Below are 14,802 nucleotides of genomic sequence, written 5' to 3' on the forward strand. Positions count from 1 at the left end.
TTGATTTCCAACATTATGTTAATTTCGGGTATTCAACACAATGATTCCACATTTGTGTACATTGTGAAATGATCACCACGGCAAATCTAGTATCACCTTACAATTTTACACATTTTAATTCTTTTCTTATGATAGGAACTTTTAAGATTTACTTTTTTAACATCTTGAAAATTTGAGACACAGCATCATTGACTGTAGTCACCATGCCGTATGCATTTTGTCCTCCTGACTTTTTATTTTATGACTGGAGTTTTCTACCTTATGATCCCCTTCAACCCACTTAGTCTACTTTCCCAACCCCTCCCCTCTCGCAACCACCAATCCATTCTCTTTATCTATGAGTCAGGCTTGGTTTGATTTTGTGTCATCATCTGTTTATTAGATTCCACATATAAGTGAGATCATGCAATATTTGTCTTTGTGTGACTTATTTCACTTAGCACAATACTCTTGAGGGCCATCTGTGTTGCCACAAATGGCAAGATTTCATTCTTTTTTATGGCTCAGAGATATTCATATGTATGCCATATTTTTATCCACTCATCCATCAATGGACACTTAAGTTTTTTCTATACCTTGGCTATTGCAAATAATGCTGCAATGAACGTAAGGGTGCATATCTCTTTTTTAATTAGTGTTTTCATACTCTTTAGGTAAATACCGAGTAATGGGATTGCTGGATCATATGGTAATTCTATTTTTAATTTTTTGAAGGATCCCCACAGTTTTCCATTATGGCTGCACCAATTTACATTCCCACTAACTCAACAAGTGTTCCTCTTTCCTCCACATCTTTGCCAACACTTATTACTTCTTCTTCTTTCCTAATAGCCATTCTGACAGGTGTGAGGTGATCTCATTATGGTTTTGATTTGCATTTCTCTGAAGATTAGTGATACTGAGCATCTTTCATATGCCTGTTAGCCATCTGCATGTCTTCTTTAGGAAAAATGTTTCTTCAGATCCTCTGCCTATTTGTAATTGTTTTTTGTTATTGAGTTTTATGAATTCTTTATGAATCTTGGATATTGACCCCTTACTAGGTATATAAATTGCAAATATCTTCTTTCATTCATTAGGTTGACTTTTATTTTGTTGATAGTTTCCTTCTCTATGCAGAAGCTTTATAATTTGATGTAGTCGTGTTTGTTTATTTTTGCTTTTGTGGCTGTTGCCTTTTGAGTCAGATCCATAAAAAGGTATCACCAAGACCATCGTCAAGGAGCTTATTGCTTATGTTTTCTTCTGGTAATTTTATGGTTTCTGTTCTTACATTAAAGTCTTTAATCTATTTTGAGCTATTTTTGTGTGTATGGCATAAGATAGTGGTCTAGTTTCATTCTTTTGCATATAGCTGTCTGGTTTTCCAAATACTATTTATTGAAGAGACTGTCCTTTCTCCATTGTATACTCTTGGTTTCTTTGTCATATTTAATTTGTCATATATATGTAGTTTATTTGTGAATTCTCTATCGTGTCCTTTTGATCTCTGAGTCTGTTTTTATGCAAATACCATACTGTTTTGATTACTATAGCTTTGGAATATCATGTGAAATCAGGGAGCATGATGCCTCTGGCTTTATCCTTTTTTCTCAAGATTGCTTGACTATTCAGAATTTTGTGTTCTTCCATACAAATTTTAGAATTGTTTGTTCAAATTCTGTGAAAAATGCCATTGAAATTTTGACAGGAATTTCATTGAATCTCTTGACTGCTTTGGGTAAGATGGACATTTTAACATTATTTCTTTCAACTCATAAGCACAGAATATTTTTCCATTTATTTGTGTATTCTCCCATCTCTTTCATCAGTGTCTTATAGTTTTTAATATAGAGGTCTTTCACCTCCTGGTTATATTTATTCTCACATATTTTTTTCTTTTTGATATAGTCATAAATGGCATGGTTTTTTAAAAATTAGTTTCCTTACAGTTCACTGTTACTGTATAAAAACACAAAAAATTAAAAATTTTTGTGTCCTGAAATTTTAATTAATTTATCAGCTTTGGTAGGTTTTTTGGTAGAATATTTAAGATTTTCTGTATATAATATTATGTCATGTGCAAATAGTGCCAGTTTTACTTCTTCCTTCCAATGTGGATTCCTTTTACTTCTTTTTCTTGCCTAATTGTTGTGGCTGAAACTTCCAGTACTATGCTGAGTAGAAGTAGTGAGAGTGGGTATCCTTCCTTATCTTGTTCCTGATCTTAGAGGAAAGGCTTTCAGCTTTTTACCATTGAGTATATGATAGCTGTGGACTTGTCATGTATGGCTTTCATTATACTGAGGTACATTCCATCTATACCCACTTTGTTGAGAGTTTTTATCATAAAAGGATGTTGAATTTTGTCAGGTGCTTTTTCTGCATCTATTGAGAGGATCATATGAATTCTATCATTCCTTATGTCAATGCGGTGTATCACCTTGTTAGATTTGTGGATATTGAACCATCCTTACATCCTTGGAATAATTCTCACTTGATCATGATGCATGATCCTTTTAATGTTCCATTAATTCAGTTAGCTAATATTTTGTTGAGGATTTGGCATCTATGTTCATTAGGGATATTGGCCTGTAATTTCTTTCTTATGTGTCCTTTTCTGATTTTGATATCAAGGTGATGTTGGTCTCATAAAATGAGTTTGGGGGCATTCCCCCCTCTCCAATTTTTGGATGAGTTTGAGAATGAGAAGTAGTAAATCCTTGAATGTTTGGTAGAATTCACTGCTGAAGCTCTCCGGTCCTAAACTTTTGTTTGTTGGGAGTTTTTGATTACTGACTCAATATCCTTACTCGTAATTGGACTTTTCAGACTTTCTATTTCTTCATGATTCTGTCTTAGAAGATTGTATATTTCTAGAAATTTATCTTCTTCTAGTTTGTCCAATTTATTTGTATATAATTTTTCATAGTAGTCTTTTATGATTATTTGTAATTCTTTGGCATCAGGTGTAACTTATCTGATATCATTTAATTTTATTTATATGAGCTCTCTTTTTTTCTTTAGTAGGTCTAGCTAAAGGTTTTTCAGTTTTGTTTATCTTTTCAAAGAACCAGATCTTAGTTCCATTGATCTTTTCTATTGGCTTTTTAGTCTCTATTTTATTTATTTCCACTCTGATTTTTTTTCCTTCTACTAACATTGGGCTTTATTGTTATTTTCTTAGTTCCTTTAGGTGCAATGTTAGATTATTTGATATTTTTTTTCTGGTATTGTCAGGTGGTAGTCTGCCAACAGTTATCTCTACAACTGTTTTATTTTTTTTCTTTTATAGTTTACTGTCAAGTTGGTTTCCATGTAACACCCAGTGCTCATCCCAACAAGTTCCCTTCTCCTCTTGCCCTCCCCCATCAGCCCTCAGTTTGTTCTCAGTATTCAAGAGTCTCTCATGGTTTACCTCCCCCCAACCTTTTTCCCCCCACTTCCTCTCCCTGATAGTCCTCTGCTAAGATTCTCCTGTTACACTTATGAGTGAAAACATACAGTATCTGTCCTTCTCTGCCTGATTTATTTCACTTAACATGACACCCTCAAGTTCCATCCACGTTGCTACAAATGGCCAGATTTCATTTGTTTCTCATTGCCATGTAGTATTCCATTGTATATATAGACCTCATCTTCTTGATCCATTCATCAGTTGATGGACAGTTAGGCTCTTTCCATGATTTGGCTATTGTTGAAAGTGCTGCTATGAACATTGGGGTACATGTACCTCTATACATAAACACTCCTGTATCCGTTGGGTAAGTTCCTAGCAGTGCTATTGGTGGGTCATAGGGGTGTTCTATTGTTAATTTTTTGAGGTACCTTCACCTTTTTTTCCAGAGTGGCTACACCAGTTTACATTCCCACCAACAGTGCAGGAGGGTGCCCGTCTCTCCACACCCTCGACAGCATCTATAGTCTCCTGATTTGTTTATTTTAGCCACTCGGATCGACTTGAGGTGGTATCTCAGTGTGGTTTTGATTTGTATTTCCCTGATGATGGTGATGCTGAGCATTGTTTCATGTGTTCATTGGCTATCTGGATGTCCTCTTTGGAGAAGTGTCTGTTCAGTCTTTTTATTTTTCAGATGTGGAGTTTGGTGGGTTCCTTATAGATTTTGGATCCTAGCCCTTTATTTGATATGTCATTTGCAACTATCTTTTCCCATTCTGTTGGCTGCCTATTAGTTTTCTTGATTGTTTTTTTGACAATGCAAAAGCTTTTTATCTTGATGAGGTCCCAATAGTTCATTTTTGCTCTTGATTCCATTGTCTTTGGGGATGTGTCAAGTAGGAAATTGCTGCAGTTGAGGTCAAGGAGGCTGTTTTTTTGCTTTCTTGGCTAGGGTTTTGATGGTTTCCTGTCTCACCTTGAGGTCCTTCATCCATTTTGAGTTTATTTTTGTGTATGGTGTAAGAAAGTTGTCTAGTTTCATTCTTTTGCATGTTGCTGTCCAGTTCTCCCAGCACAATCTATGAAAGAGTCTGTCTTTGTTCCATTGGATAATCTTTCCTGCTTTGTCAAAGATTAATTGGCCATACATCTGTGGGTCCAATTCTGGGTTCTCTATTATATCTCATTGGTCTATGTGTCTGTTTTTGTGCCAATACTGTAATCTAAGATGATTACAGCTTTGTAGTAAAGGCTAAAGTCTGGGATTATGATGCCTCCTGTTTTGGTTTTCTTCTTCAATATTACTTTGGCTATTCGGGGTCTTTTGTGGTTCCATATGAATTTTAGGATAGTTTGTTCTAGCTTTGATAAGAATGCTGGTGCAATTTTGATTGGTATTGCATTGAATGTGTAGATTGCTTTGGGTAATAATGTCATTTTAACAATGTTTATTCTTCCAATCCATGAGCATGCAATGTTTTTCCATTTCTTGGTGGCTTCTTTAATTTCCTTCATGAAATTTTTATAATTTTCATCATGCATATCTTTTATATCTTTGGTTAGGTTTACTCCAAGGTATTTTATGGGTTTTTGTGCAATTGTGAATGGGATCAGTTTTTTTATTTCTCTTTCTGTTGCTTCATTATTGGTGTATAAAAGTGCAATCCATTTCTGTACGTTGATTTTGTACCTAGTGACTTTGCTGAATTCATGGATCAGTTCTAGTAGGCTTCTGGTGGAGTCTGCTGGGTTTTCCCAAAAGTATCATGTCATCAGCAAAAAGTGAAAGTTTGCCTTCATCTTTGCCAATTCTGATGCCTTTTATTTCCTTTTGTTGTCTGATTGCTGATGCTAGGACTTCCAGCACTATATTAAGCAACAGTGGTGAGAGCGGACATCTCTGTTGTGTTCCTCATCTCAGGGGGAAAGCTCTCAGTTTTTCCCCATTGAGGATGATGTTAACTGGGCTTTTCATAAATGGCTTTCTGATGTTCAAGTAAGTTCCTTCTATCCCGACTTTCTCGAGGGTTTTTATTAAGAAAGGATGCTGTATTTTGTCAAATACTTTTTTTGTATATATTGACAGGATCATATGGTTCTTTTCTTTTGTTAATGTGATGTGTCACATTGACTGATTTGCAAATATTGAACCAATCCTGTAACCCAAGAATGAATCCCACTTGATCATGGTGGAAAATTCTTTTTATATGCTGTTGAATTCGATTTGCTAGTATCTTGTTGAGTATTTCTGCATTTGTATTCATCAAGGATATTGGCCTGTAGTTCTCTTTTATTGTTGGGTCTCTGTCCGGTTTGGGAATCAAGTGATGCTGGCTTCATAGAATGAGTCCAGAAGTTTTCCTTTTAGTTCTATTTTTTTAAATAGCTTGAAAAGAATGGGTATTAACTCTGCTTTAAATGTTTCATAGAATTCCCCAGGGAAGCCACCTGGCCCAGGGTTCTTATTTGTTGGGAGAGTCTTGATAACTGATTCAATTTCTTTATTTGTTCTGGGTCTGTTCAGGTTTTCTATCTCTTCCTTTTTGAATTTTGGTAGTCCGTGTGTGTTTAGGAATTTGTCCATTTTTTCCAGGTTGTCCAGTTTGTTGGCATATAGTTTTTCATAGTATTCTCTGATAATTGCTTGTATTTATGAGGGATTGGTTGTAATAGCTCCGTTTTCATGGAGTTCATCCATCTTCTGTTAAACTGTTTTATGGATTCTATATTGTTTCTTTCTGCCTTGATCTTTATGTTTCTTCTTCTATTGGGTTTGGGGTGCTCTTGCTGCTCTCATTCTAGTTCCTTTTTGTCCACTGTTAGATTTTGTATTTACGCTCTTTCTAGTTTCTTGAAATAGGCCTGGATTGCAATACACTTTCCTCTTAGGACTGCCTTTGCTGGATCCCAAAGAGTTTGGATTGTTGTATTTTCATTTTCAATTGTTTTCATATATTTTTAAATTTCTTCTCAAATTGCCTGATTGACCCAATCTTTCTTTAGTAGGGTGGTCTTTAACCTCCATGTTTTTGGAGGTTTTCCAGAATTTTTCCTGTGATTGATTTCAAGTTTCAAAGCATTGTGATCTGAAAGTGTGCGTGGTTTGATCTCAATTTTTTTTATATTTATGGAGGGCTGCTTTATGACCCAGTATGTGGTCTATCTTAGAGAATGTACCATGTGCACTTGAGAAGAAAGTGAATTCCATAGCCTAAGGATGTAGAGTTCTAAATATATCTGTCAAACCCATCTTTTGCAATGTGTCATTCCATAATTTCCTTAGTGATTTTCTGTCTAGTTGATCTAGCTATTGCTGGACGTGGAGTATTAAAAATCCCCTGCAATTAGCACATTCTTATCAATAAGATCATTTCTGTTTGTGATTAACTGTTTTATGTACTTGGTTGCTCTGGAAGTCAGTGTTTTATGTATTTGGGTACTCCCAAATTTGGCTCATAGATATTTATAATTATTAGCTCTTCCTGATGGAGAGACCCTGTAATTATTATATAATGCCCTTCTTCATCTCTTCTTACTGCCTTTACTTTAAAGTCCAGTTTTTCCAGTATAAGTATGGCTACTCTGGCTTTCCAGTTACATAATAGATATTTCTTGATCCCCTTACTTTCAATCTGAAAGTGTCTGCAGGTCTAAAATGAGTCTCTTGTAGACAGCAAAAGATGGATTTTGTTTTTTTTTAATCCATTCTACTACCCTATGTCCTTTGATTGAGCATTTAGTCCATTTGCATGCAGTGTTATTATTGAAAAATATGGGTTTAGAGTCATTGTGTTCTCTGTAGTGTTCATGCTTATAGTGGTGTCTCTAGTACCTTGTATTTCTTGCAAGACTTCCCTCATAGAGTCCCTCTTAGGATTTCTTATAGGGCTGGTTTAGCTTTTCAATTTTTGTTTCTTTGGGAAAACCTTTATCTCTCCTTCCATTCTGAATGACAGGCTTGCTGGATAAAGGATTCTTGGCTGCCTATTTTTTATGTCCATCACATTGAAGATTTCCTGCCATTCCTTTCTGGCCTGCCAAGCTTCAGTAGATAGGTCTATAACTATACTGATAGGTTTCCCTTTGTATGTTAGGGTCATTTTATCCGTAGCTGCTTTCAGAATTCTCTCTTTATCCTTATATTTTGCTAGTTTCACTATGACATGTTGTGCAGAAGGTCGATTCAAGTTACATCTGAGGGGAGTTCTCTGTACTTCTTGGATTTCAATGTCTGTCTCCTTCCCCAGATTGGGGAAGTTCTCAGTTATAATTTGTTCAAGTACCCCTTCAGTGTCTTTCTCTCTTTATTCTTCTTCAGGAATTCCTATGATACGGATATTGTTCCATTTGATTGTATCACTCAGGTCTCGAATTCTCCTTTTGTGTTCATGGATCAGTTTATCACTCTTTTCTTGGCTTCCTCTTTTTCTATAATTGTCTTCTAATTCACCTATTCTTCTCTCTGCCTCTTCAATCCGTGCAGTGGCCGCCTCCATTTTATTATGCACTCTCATTTATACAATTTTTTAATTAACCACAACTATTTTTAAGGTCCATAGTCTTTGTAGCAATAGTTTCTCTGATGTCTTCCATGCCTTGTTCAAGCCCAGCAATTAATTTTGATGATTTTTCTAAATTCTTGCCCAGTTATATTGCTTATATATGTTTTGAACAATTCTGTAGCTGTGACTTTTCCTGGAATTTTTTTTAGAGGAGAGTTTTCCATTTTGTCATTTGGCTAGCTTTCTGTCTCTTGTCAGTTTTAAAAGCTTGTTATGTACTCTGCACCTGTGAGTATTGCTATATTAAAGGAGGCTCATTGACTGTTCAGGGCCTGTCTGTTTAGGAAGTGTTCTTTTAATGGTATCCCTTGGTCTCTTTTGTTGTGCCTTTGGTTATTTTTTTCCCTACTCGTATTGAAATTTGGGACTTTCCACCATGTGTACTTTGGCTTGTTTATTGAGGTAGCCCTGAAAAGGAAAACAGACAGACAAACACACAGGGAACAAAAGCAAGCAAATGCACAGACAAGTCAAACAAACAACCAAACCAGAAGGGAAAAGAGAAAAAAGTGTGTGTGTGTGGGGGGGGGGCAAAACAACAAAAGAAAAAGGAGAATCTAAAAGCATAAAACCAGAAATCCCAGCTACAAATAAAGAGCAGGGTGGAGGCAGTGCTGATGGAAGAGCACATACAAAGAAAGAAGTAACAGGGGTGGGGAGGAAGTGAAATTGAACATTGACCAGGCAGAGAGACTAAAGGGCTTAATTCAGAGAAAGAAAGAGTAGAATATGGTAAAAGGCAAGGAGAAAAAAAAATGAAGATAATGTTACCCAAAGAAACCATATAGTCTGATTATTCCAGAGAGAAAACGAAGGTAGTGATGGAGGTGTAGAATATGCATCAAGAGAATGGATTAAATGTGACTGTGTAAGCAAACCAATGACCAGAGTGCCCAGTCGAACAGAGGGGAGAGATAAGAATGAGATAAGGGAAAATATATCTGAATAGCAAGAATTGATCTAGAGTTAATCAAGGCAATGCATCAATGTTGGTCTTGCCTGGGCTCTTTGAGGCTGTCTTCTTAGTGGACTCTGTCTCTTTTGCTCCCAGACTCTTGTGGTTCAGTGTCTTATGGCTTCAGTTCTTCTTGGTTTTAGAGATGCAGGCTGGCAAAAAAAGTACAGGGCTCCCAACTTCTCCGCCATCTTGCCAAGATCCCTCTACAATTGTTTTAGACTGATAGTGCTCAGAATGGCATCCTCCCTGGCCAGCAGAGCCCGGCCAGGGTCATGTTCTGTGTTGGGTACACTTTCCGCTAGCTTTGGTAGCACTGTGAGTGTAGGATACTCAGCCTCCCAGCTTTAGTAGGACTTCGGGGGCAGTATAAGGTAGGCATACCCACCACTGTTAACAATGTAAGGGAAGAATGCAAAAATAGCACCAACTAGAACCTCTATCCCTCGACAGAATCCTAACAGGCATTGTCCCTCAGTGAGAAATTAAGATTGGCAAATGACTCTCCTTCATATGTGTGGCCTCAGCACTTTTCAAATTGCTGATTTTGTCCTGAGTCCCAGGGTGGGTGAGTTTGTACATGAGCCCTTCAAGAGTAGAATCTCCATTTCCTACAGCCTCATGGTTCAGCTGAAAATAAGCCCCACTGGTTTCAAAGCCAGAGATTTGGGGACCTGCTATTTCTGGTACAGATCCCAAGAGTTGAAGGTGCCCAACCTGGGGCACAAACTCCTCACTCCTCGGGGAGTAACTTCATACTTGTGAGATATCTCCTAATTGTGGTTCAGTATACCACACACAGGGTTTTTGGCAAGACCACATCTCTGTCTCTCTGTCTGGATATAGCTCTTTTATCCTTTGTTGTGACAGAAGCTATTAAGGTAGTTCCTAGGTTTATTTTTCTAAACAAATTGTCTCATGTGTAGCTTTAAATTTGTTGTGTCTATGGAAGGAGGTGAGTTCAGTTCTACCGTCTTGAACCCCAAATCTCAACCATTTTTTAACAACGTCCTAAAACAGAAACACACACTTTTATACCTAGCAAAGCAACAGATTCTATTAAGAATCTAATTTCTGTTGAGTCTCTCTGTGTTTCCCCAGGAGCTCAACTGTCTTTCTAAAAACCAAAGCAGGAGGCTCTTAACCTCCAGGTCCATGTAATTTAGGAGCCGATTTAGTCCCATCCATCTCATGTAACTTGGCACTGCCCTTCTTTATCTGAAACAAAATACAGCAAGAAGTTTTTTCTAGGTAGATTTACCCCTTTTAGTAGGAGAGGAAGGCAGGTGTACACTGGGGCCACCCAATAGGCACCAGGGAATGCAGTTAAAAATTTTATATGTCTTGCCCCAGGGGAAAGGTAGTAACTTGGTTATTTACATACTCCAGAAGAACTGGGAGGACATTTTATAGGCAAATAAAAGTGAACACAAACATTCATACACACTGATATGAGTGTAGAAAACTGACTATATGCTGTTATCTGTTTTGAAGGAAATGTGAAGGAAAATTAATAAAGGAAGACTTTTTGGGATTCAGTTTCTCAAGTATTAAATTCTGGCTCTTAGAATCCCTAGGAAATAATTATTTACTTCCCAACTCAAAGATTCAGAGACCTCCAGAGTTTCCTCATACTTTCTTGATGACACAGTTCCATTCAGCAAATGTAGTTGTGATTTGATTATTGATTTCCCAACTTCATTATTTCACCTTGCATTTTTTCCTTTGTTCTTTCCAGGAAGCAGAATGTGCCTACACCCTCTTTGTTGTTGCCACATTTTGGCTTACTGAAGCTTTGCCTCTGTCAGTAACAGCTTTACTGCCTGGTTTAATGTTTCCATTATTTGGGATCATGCCTTCTAAGAAAGTAAGTCCTCCTGCAAATGTATATGATAATTAGATTCCTTATTTTGTGCTGAGACTCCCATTGAGAAAAGTTGTATTGAAAGGGAGTGATAATTCTGTTGCTAAAGCTTCCACAGAAGTCCTGCAAGTTTCCAGTTGTCTCTCCCTAGAGTTCTGCATGTATGTCTGCATTCAGGTGGACAGAAACAAAACACAGGTGCAGCTGCTTGGGTCATGTGTGTCAGTAGGAGAAATGCGAGTCCTGCCTTCCTGGGCGGACATCTGTGGCTGGTGTCTCCTTCCCAACAAAAGGGCCAACCCTTTCACATCCTGCATAAGCTTTTTCTTTTCAACAGAATTGGGTCTCACACAGTGTTAGAAAAGCAATTTTTGTTTTTAATGAAGAAAAAGCTGCCCTGTTTTCTTTTCCAGAAACCTGCCATTTCAAAAGATAAAGCCAAATTAACTTTCATGTGTATTTCTATTTTGATCTTGCTGAGAGGAGTTTATTCATGCTGAGAGGTGTTTCTTACCTTTATACAATCTAAGGGTACCCATCTGAAGAAAATGGATTCAGTTTTCCATTAAAAGCATGAAATGCATTGAAATCAGAATATCTATCTTCATGCAGTCTCCAGCCACCCAGCACACAACTCCCCAAACCACAGTTGAAAGAGTCTCAGGAAAGATGTCAAGTTCAAGATGCCAAACTCTGTAATTTGTCACCTTTGGACTTCTATCTTCTGCCAGGGTTCAATATTGCTAACTTGAGGTTCATCTGTCTTATAATGTGGGTGGAGAGGAGACTTTTCTTTTTAAATAACCTGTGTTATAGATGGGGTTTTTGGTTTTTGTTCCTTTTTTTTGGGGGGGGGTCCTGTGGGAGAAGCAATTCCCTTCCTTCTCTTTATGTCATTCTTCCTCATTTCATAGTTCAGGATCTACTTTTCTTCTTTTTGCATTTCAGATCAATTTTGCTCTTCTTTTCTTACTGCATTTTCCCTTCCCTCATAATCCTGACTCTTTTCTTTCTAAGCACCACTGTTTGGAAGAGAGTATAGCCAAGGCTATACTTCAGTTCCTCTCATCCCCAGGCTGAAGCTCTGCTACCCCACAGAATCTGGGATCTATAATTTTAAAAAGTTTCTCACATGCTCCCGCATGCTACATGGCTCTCAGTAGAGGAACATTTAAAAGAAGGGGCTGACAAATTCTCAAAAATAGTGTGTCAAGCTATTAACCCTGTCCTGCTGGCCTAGGTAGTTATCCCTCTAAAGATAATCAGTTCAACAGTGACATATTAGTCTTTTATGATTTAATAACACTGACTAAATTGACTTTTTAAAAGAAGTAAGATCAAAGCAAAATTAACTGCATTTGGGGCATTTCTGTAGCCAAGATGCTAAAGGAAGACAGAAGAAGGGTGCCTAGGGAAGCCTGGCTTTGTGGGAACTGCCAAAGAAATACCTTTGCCTCTTTACAGGATGTGGAGGCCTGACTAGAGGCAGCAAAATTCTGGGTACCATCAGCAGCTGTGTTAGGCTGCCAGTACCTGTCCAAGGGCCCTTTATCCTCGGAGGTGAGAGCCTCAGACTAATTTAACAGTCATAGAACCTTAGACTTGGAAGCTTGCACTTCTGGGCCACTTCATCCGGGGCAGGGATTGGCCTCTCAATATCCCTTATGGAGGAGATCACTCAGAAAGTGTTTGGGGCTCCTGTATGTGGGCTTAGAGCACCCTGCAAAGAAATAGGTATGTTTTTGAACACTTTGAATACTTAATTCACTCAGCTTTATTGAGCCCAAATGTGAAACTCGGTCACTTTGTCTCTAGACTTTCCTCTAAATGTCATTACATATACACCCATGGACAATAATAAAAACTTAATCTTTCTTCCACGTGATAGTGTTGTTTGGATGTGAGAATAAATACCATTTCCTCTTTAAGTCTCCTCTTCAATCTCCAGTCTTTATGGTTTCCACACCTCAACTCCCTTCTTTAACCCCACCACCTCCGCCTATGCCATCACCGCCATCTTCACTCCTCTTCCTGAAACTACCTCGTTTGTCAGAGGTACTTATGAATTAGATAGTTAATGAATGTAATGTCTATCATGTGGTAAGCACTCACTATATGTTAGTTAATATTATCATTACTTGTACATTGACAACAGTGTCAATGTTTCACTCTAGAAAGAGTTGACCACAACATCTTTTTGTTGTTGCTGTTGTTTGAGAAAAAGATTATGCACCTAACATACTTTAGACCATTCTTTGGTAAATAGGTTGGCCCAAAGTGTCCATATCTCTCAGTGGTGTTAGCTAAAAATGGCTTAAAATTTGGCTCCTATTGAAGGGTTTTTATTTTATAGCAAATAATTTTGAAGGTAAAACCATTCAAAGTATTGAGGAGCAGTTATGGCACAATGGATAGTATTGAAGACACTGGCATGTTGGAGACCCAACTTGGACTTTCCCATATCACAGTCATTGCCATCCTACCAAAGCAGCATGAATCAATGAACCGCAGCCTTGAGAAGGAAAAATTAAGACACTAAAAGCAATTGCTTGATGTTACACAGTTATTTAAAAACCCAGTATGGAGCATCTGCGTGGCTCAGTCAGCTAAGCATCCAACCCTTGATATTGATTCAGGTCATGATCTTGTGGTTATGAGATAGAGCCAAACCTGGGTCCCCTCATTGGGCTCTGTGCTAAGTGTGGAGCCTGATTGGGATTCTCTCCTTCCCCCTCTCTCTGCCCCTCCACTACTCATTCTCCCTCTCTCTCTCTCAAAATAAATAAATAAACATTAAAAATTTTAAAAATAAAAATGAATAAAACCCAGTATCTTGGGTACCTTTTTTTTGTATGTACTTATCCTTAACATTACTATTTCTGGATAAGAATGTAGAACTTACTTCAACTTTGTATTCTAATGCATCTACATTTTTCTTAATGAAATAGAAAGATTAAGTAGTTTGAAGGTCAAAGTTAGGAGCAGCAAAATAATGCTTTCTCGGCAATCTTATTTTCCCCCTGCCAACATAAACGATCATGGGTTTAACTATAATTTCAGGTGGCATCTGCTTATTTCAAAGATTTTCATCTACTGCTAATTGGAGTAATCTGTTTAGCAACATCAATAGAAAAATGGAATTTGCACAAAAGGATTGCTCTGAGAATGGTGATGACAGTGGGTGTGAACCCAGCATGGTAAGTACTGCGTTTACTTTTCCAGGTTTATATTCCAAACAGATCATTTTTATGCAGAGCAAATAACTAAATAAGTAATAACCCATCCAGGCAATCATTCATATTGCAGTGTTATTCGTGCCTTTTTTCTCCTTTGCAAATATGAAAGGGATGTGAGGTGCACTTGAGTTGAAGGAGGAAACAACAGCAACAACAACAACTTTCCCTTCACACAGCAGGTCTAATTACAGGGAGATGGGAGTAAGTGCACACAACCCTCTCACCTTTCATTCACAGTAAGAGGCAAAGCTGAGAGAAGCCTTGAACCTCAACAGAATAGATTGATAGACTTCAGAGTAGATTTCAGTCCTATCTTGGTTTTTGGCCGATTACCCATTCAAGACTTGTTCAAGAGCATCCTTGATCATCAGGGAAGATGTTAAGAACCAAAGACAAAGACATTACTGACAAAATGCAAATGTGCACAGAAAAATTCCAAGGTGAACATTTTTCTTTTTAAATGAACTGTTGCAAAGTGAAACAATCAATTAAGAAGTTTTATCTACAGAATGTGAACTCGCTCAGTTGACTGATTTTCCCTCACTAAATGCTTTCCTGGACTGAAACAAATGCTTTTTTTCCATTAAAGTAATTGGCTATTGTAGCTTTATTTCCATCTCTTGTTAAGAACATAGATGTGAGCTAAAAAATATATTTTCAGTGTCATAATCACTTGCCTATGAGAACTTGTATGTTTCTCTCTAAAGGCAATACCATATACACCAATCCTTATACAGTTTAGTGTGTGGTAAGCAGAAAGTTCCCAGGAAGTAGAAGAAAGTAAAGAATTACCGCCAAATAAGTTC

General features: G+C 37.5%; 1 protein-coding gene across 1 annotated transcript in view; it reads left to right on the forward strand.

Annotated features, from left to right (window-relative positions):
• The window catches only part of SLC13A1 (solute carrier family 13 member 1), a 125,248-nt gene that overhangs the window by 16,464 nt on the left and 93,982 nt on the right, over window positions 1–14,802 (forward strand). Inside the window, exons 2-3 of the mRNA XM_029924122.1 lie at window positions 10,635–10,763; window positions 13,821–13,957. Coding sequence (XP_029779982.1) covers window positions 10,635–10,763; window positions 13,821–13,957 — 266 coding nt within the window. The remainder of the gene's footprint in view (window positions 1–10,634; window positions 10,764–13,820; window positions 13,958–14,802) is intronic.

The sequence above is a fragment of the Suricata suricatta genome, chromosome 2, assembly GCF_006229205.1.
Source record: "Suricata suricatta isolate VVHF042 chromosome 2, meerkat_22Aug2017_6uvM2_HiC, whole genome shotgun sequence".
NCBI lineage: Eukaryota > Metazoa > Chordata > Mammalia > Carnivora > Herpestidae > Suricata > Suricata suricatta.